The sequence below is a fragment of the Marmota marmota genome, unplaced genomic scaffold, assembly GCF_001458135.2.
Source record: "Marmota marmota marmota unplaced genomic scaffold, marMar, whole genome shotgun sequence".
Taxonomy (NCBI): domain Eukaryota; kingdom Metazoa; phylum Chordata; class Mammalia; order Rodentia; family Sciuridae; genus Marmota; species Marmota marmota.
The window spans coordinates 18,690,817-18,699,376 of record NW_025999960.1 but is presented as its reverse complement, the minus strand read 5'-3'; the positions used below and the strand labels follow the sequence as shown (position 1 = coordinate 18,699,376).

Here is an 8,560-nt window from a genome sequence, read left to right as displayed (position 1 = left end):
ATAATCACTTTATCCACTATCAAAGATTCTTCAAAGATACCAAATTTCACACATGATTTTTGAAGCATATTTTTAGAGTTGTTTTTTGTGTGTGTGTGTGGTGCTGGGGATTGAACGCAGGGCCTTGTGCATGCAAGGCAAGCACTCTTCCAACTGAGCTATAACCCTTGTCCTTTATCTGTTTACCTGTTTCCAATACTTAAAACAGTCATTGCTATGTAATAAATATTCCAAAATTTTCTATGAATACATGAATAAATAAATTAATCCATGAAAGTATGTACAAAGTATTGGCACATGTTGACTGTTAACATTTATCAAACAGTTACTATGTACCTAAGCTCTGTTTTAAGAAGGGTGCTGGGTGCCATGGCGTATACCTGTAATCCCAGCAGCTCCGGAGGCTGAGGCAGGAGGATTGTTAATTCAAAGCCAGCTTCAGCAATTTAGTGTGGTACTGAGCAACTCAGGGAGACCCTGTCTCTAAATAAAACACAAAATAGGGCTGGGGATGTGGCTCAGTGGTTGAGTGCCCCTGAGTTCCATACCCGATACAAAAAAAAAAAGTCCTGGTTGGACTGGGGATGTGGGTCGGGGTAGAGCACTTGCCTAGCATGCTTACAGCCCTGGGTTCCATCCCAGCACTGAAATGGAAAAAAAAAAAAAGTTCTGGGACAACTGCTATAGATGAAATATTTTACTTAATTGTCCCAACAACCTTTAAGGTGGATATGATTATTATCTCCCAGAGTTGGGGAAGGTAGTTCACATCTCCAGAGTCCCATAGTAAGAGGTAAAATAGGATCTGGGACCCAGATCTTTCTAATTCCATGCTCACAAGGTTTCTGAGAAAATTAAATGAGTCTAGCTGCCTGCACAATGATTAGTAAATGTTGTTAATATTAATGCTTGGAGAGTATAGTGTACAGGGTCAGAGATTATATCCAGAGAAATACTTTCTTAGGATAAAACAGCTGAGTTATATCTTACAAGTTGAAAAGTGTCTTCACCACTAGGTGTCAAACTACTGGAGAGTAAAAAGAGGTTATTGTTCCCAGGCTTTCATTCAGAAATACTATTATTAAAAAACTCATGACTTCTCCAAGGTCACTCAGTTAGTGAGGGCATTGGGCACTGACTGCCCTCCATCTTATTGCTGAGCATCAGCTCCTTGAACTCATGACAACAAGTTTCTAATTTCTTGGTGTTCTTTTCTTTGGATATGGAGGTTGTCCTGGATAAAGATAATGGATATAATAGTATGACCTTTTATTTTTGCTTTCTGTTTCACAGGGCAGAGACCAGTTTTCTACCATTATCATATTGTATTTTTCTCAGAAGCATCTAATAGAGACCAAAAGCAAGATTATATTATTTTGGATTATCTTTTTTTATTGTAGTGCCTAATCAAAATATTTATGGAATATTTACGGTTGTCCTGGCCCCTCAGAGCTGTGAAGCTTAGGTGGGAAAAGTCCTAACGAGAAATTGCCTGTGGAAGACTGGAGGGGTAAAAGTGAACACAATCCATCTCTAGGACATGCTTCCGATAATGGGAAGGGAGGGCTGGCATCTGTGTGTGAGGAACCATGGGGGAAGTCCTGGATCTCAGGATAGTTGGGGAGGACACTCTGGGAGTTATTAAAAACCAGGCTTACCAGAGGAACTTCATTTAAAAATTTTATTATGAAAATGTTTGAAACATACACAAAGATAGCATTGTTCTATGAACCCACATATACTAATTCAACAATTATGAATTTTGTCACTGTTTGTGCCCTCTACTCTTTTCTTTCTGTTCTTAATTCTCTTCTGAAATATTTAAAATTAAAGAATTTGCTTTATTGTACATGTCAGCATGTGTCTCTAGGAAATAAGGACCTTCTCTTATATAACTTCAGGGCCTTTTTTTTTTTTTTCTCCAGGGCCATTTTTACAACTAGCAAAATTAGCACTGATTCTTTGGCATCATAAATACCCAGTCCACAATTAAATGTTCCCAACTGTCTGAAAATATCTTTTTATAATTGGTTCTACAAATCACGAACTGAAAGAAGTCCACATGTTCTGTGTAAGTAGTTGGTCTTATGTGTGTGTGTGTGTGTGTTGCTGGGGATTAACCCAGAACATCACACACACACTAGGCAAAGCCTCTACCACTACAAGCTACACCCTCAGCCCTATAGTTGTCTTTTTAAAACCCTTCTAACTCTCCCCCCTTAAGCCATTGACTACTTGAGGAAACTGGGTCAGATTTCCTTTAGAATGTCCCACGTTTGGGATGCATCTGCTTACTTCTTCAGTGATATTTCACATGAGCCTCCATCTCCTGAATTTCCCATGAAATGGAAGTTAGCTCTGGAGATTTGATTAGATTCATCTTCAGTGTCTTGGTTGTCTCCTTGTTTAGGAAGACCCCTTCCTTGATGCTGAGTGCTTCAAACTGTATCACATCAGGAGGTACCTGGCATCTGTTTATGTTGCTTTTTAGTGATGCTAAGACTCATCAGTGGGCTCAGATGGTGGCAGCTTGGTTCTTCCATTGCAAAAGTCTTCATCAATCATCATCTTTGATTTACCCATACATGATTCTTGCTTTAATTCATTGGGAATTGCAAAATGGTGATTTTTTTCTCCCATAATCCTTCCATATTAGCTGGAAGTCTTCTTTAAATAAGAGGTTGTCTCCATCAGTAAGAGCTATTTGGCTGTCCTGAAACATAGTTTATATAGAACAGGCAGCATAAATCCTAAATGCTTAATTCAATGTTTTTTTTTTCCCCTATAGTTTTGAGCTAAGCTCATCCACAGGCCACTTTTATTTTTTATTTTTTTAATCTGTAGACAATACCTTTATTTGATTTATTTACTTTTTTTTTTTTTTTAATGTGGTGCTGCGTATTGAACCCAGTGCCTCACACATGCAAGGCAAGTGCTCTGCCACTGAGCCACGATCCCAGTCCCCACTTTTTATTTTCAGTTGCCAACTTTCAGAATAAGAAGCTTGGAGAGACATTGTTTCTATTATTTATTTGTTTATTTATGGTGTTGAGATAGAATCCAGGATCTTGATCATACTAGGCAAGTGTTCTGCCACTAAACTGTATCTCCATTCCTGAAATATCTTTTTTCTTTTTGCCATACTGGGGATTGCACCTGGGGGTGCTATACCACTGAACTACAGCACCAGGGTTTTTTTTCTTTTGTTTGTTTGTTTTTTGTTTTTTGAGAGGGGTACTGAGGATTGAACTCAGGGGCACTCAACCACTGAGCCACATCCCCAGCCCTATTTTGTATTTTATTGAGAGACAGGGTCTCCCTGAGTTGCTTAGCTCCTCGCTGTTGCTGAGGCTGGCTTTGAAAATCCTCCTGCCTCAGCCTCCTGAGCCACTGGGATTATAGGTGTGTGCCACCATGCCTGGCCAAGCTTTTTATTTTTATTTTGAGACAGGGTCTCACTAAGTTGCCAAGGCTGGTCTCCAGTTTGTTATCCTCCTGCCTTAGTCTCCTGAATTGCTGGGATTACAGACTTGTGCCACCTTGCTGAAATATCATTTTAAAAAATGGTTGGGCTTATCTGGGCACGATGGTGCATGCCTATAATCCCAGTGACTTGGGTAGCCTGAGGAAGGAGGATTGTAAGAGGCCAGCTTCAGCAATTTGGTGAGACCCTGTCTCAAAATTTAAAAGAGGGCTGAGGATATGGCTAAGTGGTTAAGCACCCCTGGGTTCAATCCATGGTACAAAATGAAAAATTACAAAATGATAATAATGTTTGGGCTTAAAACTGAGCAGGAAAGGGTGGCCTAGGTAGTACTTGGGGAAGGGAGGTGCTACTCTGGTAACTGTGTCTGCCCCTCACTCCCTCCCGTGCATGGTCTGCGTAGTACAGACAGACACTGGAGAGCTCAATGTCCTGGCCCCTGGGTAGAAATGAGATAGATATGGCACAGATCTGGTTTGTTTTGTTGTGCAGACAGCCGAAGGACCCAGGAGGAGAGATACAAGGATAGAGAGAGAGGGAGAGAGGGAGAAGGAGAGGAGAGGCAGAAAGAGAGATAGGAAATGATAAAACAGCTAGACACAGAAGACAGGAAGAGAGACAGATACAGAAAGGGAAATAGAAACAGAAGAGATCACAAATGAGATGGCACCCAGAAGCAGAATAAACAGAAGAGCAGAGAGATAGGAGGTGAAGAGAAAGACCAAAGAAGAAAGTAGCCATGAAGGCAGGGACTGAGGCAGGGAAGGAGGAAAGAAAAAGATATGTCTTTTTAAAAAAATTTTTTTTAGGGCTGGGGATGTGGCTCAAACGGTAGCGCGCTCGCCTGGCATGCGTGCGGCCCGGGGTTCGATACTCAGCACCACATACCAACAAAGATGTTGTGTCCGCTGAGAACTAAAAATAAATAAATAAATAAATATTTTAAAAAAAAAAATTTTTTTTAAATAAATTTTTTAGGGATGGGGATAATATCTCAGGTGGTAGAGTGCTTGCCTTACATGCATAAGGCCCTGGATTCAATCCCCAGCACCACAAAAAAATAAACAAATTAAATAAATATTTTAGTTGCATAGAAACAATACCTTTATTTTTATTTATTTTTATGTAGTGCTGAAGATCAAACCCAGTGCCTCATACATGCTAAGCCAGCACTGTACCACTAAGCTACAACCCCAGCCCCAGATATGTCTTTAAATCAGGAGAAATAGAGAGTAGCAAAGACAGATACAGTGACAAAAGCTTGGTGAAGGCAAAATGTCCCAATGTAAACAGTGGGGGGAGAGAATGCAGTAGAAATATAGAGAAAAAAATAAGCAGAAAGAAAAGAACATAATTGGCCAAATTATATTGCTGTATTGTGTGTATGTTGTGTATATATGAATGTGAAACAACAAATTCCATCATTTGTACAAGTATACTGCACCAATAAAAAAAGCTGCTATAATCCTAGTGGCTCAGGAGGCTGAGGCAGAAAGATGGTGAGTTCAAAGTCAGCCTCAGAAAAAGTGAGGTGCTAAGCAACTCAGTGAGACCCTGTCTCTAAATAAAATACAAAATAAGGCTGGGGATGTGGCTCAGTGGTCGAGAGCCCCTGAGTAGTTGGGGAAATCCAACTGGTACAGGGTGGGAGGTAGGAGAAAAGAACAAGATAAAACAACAACAACAAAGGTCCTACAAAAGGAGGTGAAGAAAAAGAAGGCAAGTAGAAGCCAGAGAATGTGAGAAACATGGAGGGGCTTAGGATTTCAGGCCTAGGAGCAGGCCCGATAAGTACCCGAGTCTGACTTCTAGATGACTAGTCTGACTTCTCTTGGTGACTTCTCCTGTCTCCCAGCCCCAACCCCAACCCCAGGGACACAGGACTTACTTGACCCTGAGTCAAGGGTCCCCAGCTTCTTTCATCCCCATGATAGATGAGATAGTTGTCATAGATGGGATTACTGCTACAAGACTGAGGTCATAGGCTGAGAGTTCTGAGAGATTTCAAGACAAGCTATCCAGGCAGAGGGTTTCCGGCTAAAAGTGAGGACCAGGAAGGATGGCAAAGCTATTTAAGGAGGGAGATCCAGGAACCCTCTGCTTAGCCATCGATTCTGGGCTAACAGCTACTGACCTTCTCTTCCTGATTCAAAATGAGAGGTCAGAGGTCCAGAAACTCTTGGGGCAACTAGGGGTATGGATAGAGGCCAAGGGGCCAGAGTGGCTTCAAGACAAAGGTTTGATCTTAACCATATGAATTGTAGAAGAAACAAAGGTTTCCACTAGAGGCTGAGTGGAGGGGAAGAAATAGCCGATTTGCTCACCTTCAGGGGCTGTAAGGGTGCTTCACTTTCCATTCCAGAAGTTGCAGAAGAGGAGGTTCTGGAACCAGCACTAGCACGCCCAGAAACTATCTTCAAAGCAGACGCTCCCTGTCCCCCAGGCCTGGGGAAGAGGGGTTCTGGGTAACCTGCTGCCTTTCCTTGCCTGGGCAGGGGTCCAGCTGATCCCTCTCCCCACTCTGCTTAGAGCTCCTGCCTGAGGAAGCAGCTTCAGAAGTGTTTCAGGAGACCCATAGTCTCTCGGAGAGCAGCAGTTCATCTAGACAATCAGACAGCGCCCCTGAGAAGCACGCCGTCTCCTTAGGCAGAATTTACAGCAACAAGTGGAGGCTGGAAGCCCGCAAGCTGCCCCTTGGCAACAGCCATAGCTATCACTACAGGCCAGGTGGGAACTCCGGGAACTCCAACAGGCACCTTGGCCCTTGGAACAAGGGTAAATGGGGCAAGAGGAGGGGTGGCAGCAGGTCAGGGGTGGACCGGAGCAGGGGACACAGGAGGTATGGGGACAAGTCAAGGGAGGACAGGCAGGGCAAGGAGGGCAGGAGCAGGTGCAGGGTGGCCCAGGGAGGCTGGGACAGGATGGGCAGGTAGCTGCATAGGAGGGACAGGCAACGCAGGAGTAGGTGGGAGGGGGACAGGCAGGGCAGGAGCAGGTACACGCAGAGGGGTGACAGGGCAGGCAGGGAAAGGTAGTTGGTGGACCGTGCCCAGAGGGTGTAGGGGGCTCTTGGTAGGCAACCTTCTTTTTCCTAGGCCCCAAGCGTAGGCCCACAGAGAAGTCCATCTAGCTGTAGGAGCAGGAAGGCTGGGGCCTGGGTAGAAGGGAGGGTAGCGGGGAGTAGGAGGGATGAACTCGGGTGGGGGTAGGATTAAATCTAAGACACGCTGAGCCTTGCAGATCCTGCAGGGAGTTCAGCCCTCCCCAGCCAGCCCTCCCCAGCCAGCCCTCCCCTTCCAGATCTGCCCAGCAAAGCTCTCCTGCCACCCTCCCTGCCATTGACAATCCTCTAACTACACCAGACCAGAACATGTTCTTCAAATAGGACATGCACTTTCATGCCCCCAGTCCTTTGTTCATGCTGTTCCTTTAGCTTGGAATGTCCTTTCTCTCTTCTTCACCTGGCCAGGCCCTATAATCTCTGAAGTCTTCCCCTCTATTTAATCACGAGAATTTCTTACACTCTAGGCCTTAACACCTGCCTAGTTTCTCCAACTCTGGTGGCCAGAGCTACTGGCCCCAAACAACTCCCAGAGGGGGCTCAGGGAGGCAGTGGCATCAGTAGAAGCACTCTAAGAGACTTGAGTCAGGGGTGCTGTTGGGAGCAGGTAGAAGTGTTAGAATGCCTGGGTCCTGGGAGTTTCCAGAGAGAGCAAGTCCCAGGTGTGGGCGTAGGGGTACCTGGCTGTCTTTGGAAAACTGACAGCTGATCTGGAAAACTATTATTTGCAAGTCTATTATGGGTCAAGCACTAGCCTTGGTAGTGAACAAGACAGCTGAGTTTCCTCTCTTATGGAGCTCCCAAAAGAAGGGAAGGTGGGGCAGAGTAAGGACAAAAACCAAACAGGTGAACAAATTAGCTTATTTCAGAGCATGAGAATGGCTATTCTCATTATCACAGGGTGATGTGATAATAAACAGTGACTCAGAGGTGAAGCAATCAGAGGGGCAGCTAGACAACCCCCAAACAGTCAGGTAAGGCAAGGCCCATGGTTCATGCTTTTAATCCCAGTGACTTGGAAAGATAAAACGGATTGTAAATTCAAGGCCAACCTGGGCAACTTAGAAAAACCTTGTCTCAAAATAAAAAATGCAAAGGATATGTGCATGTAGTTTAGTGGAATAACACCCCTGGCTTCAATTCCTATTACCACAGAAACAAACAGTCCTCCCCTTAAGGAATGAGAGGATCTACACTCTGTCAAGCCCTGGCAGAGGACAGAAAGCTGCCTGAGGCTGAGTGGAACAAAGGGAACCAAGATGATTGGGTTATGGAAAAAACAAAACAAAAAAAATTGAAAAGAGGGTAAGGAAGACTCTGGATTTGATACCTAGCACCAAAGAAAGAAAGAAAAAGAAAAAAGATGAAGAATGCTAGAAGTTACAGTCTCAAAATCAGTGGTCAGGGAAAGACTAAAAGAAGTAGTCTTTTCCATGGGAGCAAACCATGGAAATGTCTAGTGGAAGAACATTCCAGAGAGTTCCACAAGCAAAGAGAAGATTCATAATAGCACAGGGCAGAGTGTAAGGCAGAGTTCCCATCATACAGGGCTTTGTAAGCCAAGGTAGGGACTTAGATCTTATTCCAAGTGAAAAGGGAAAATCACTGACAGTTTTAGGCAACAGAGTGGGTGGGTCTTTTTAGTCCTACACCTACCCTGGGTTAGAATGTTCTGTTTCCTATCTAATTGGCACAATAATTTTGGAAAACAGTTTGGTATCTGATAAAATTGAACCTGTGTATAGTTTGACTCTTAGTCCTATATCATAGAAAAACTCTTGTATGTAACATGGGAAATGTGTTCAAGAATAATAATGTTTAGGGGCTGTGGCTGTGGCTCAGCAGCAGAGCACTTGCCTAGCATGTGTGAGACCCTGGGTTCGATCCTTAGCACCACAAACAAAAACAAAACAAATAAAATAAAGGCTGTCCATCTACAACTTAATGTGTGTGTGTGTGTGTATATATATATATATATATATATATATATATATATTTTTTTTTTTTTTTTTAAG

At 43.6% G+C, this 8,560-nt stretch overlaps 1 protein-coding gene and 1 long non-coding RNA gene across 2 annotated transcripts; both read right to left on the bottom strand.

Moving 5' to 3' along the window:
• Positions 1 to 1,815: 1,815 nt before the first annotated feature.
• LOC125616679 lies at positions 1,816 to 5,935 on the bottom strand. The gene is made up of 2 exons (XR_007347426.1): positions 5,809 to 5,935; positions 1,816 to 2,713 (listed from the first exon to the last, which is right to left on the bottom strand). It is a non-coding gene; the product is annotated as an uncharacterized LOC125616679 (long non-coding RNA).
• Positions 5,936 to 6,085: 150 nt separating this feature from the next.
• LOC125616678 (guanine nucleotide-binding protein subunit gamma 4) lies at positions 6,086 to 6,610 on the bottom strand. Its single transcript, XM_048802810.1, has one exon. The coding sequence runs from the start codon at positions 6,608 to 6,610 to the stop codon at positions 6,086 to 6,088; it is 525 nt and encodes a 174-aa protein (XP_048658767.1).
• Between the last annotated feature and the right edge of the window lie 1,950 nt (positions 6,611 to 8,560).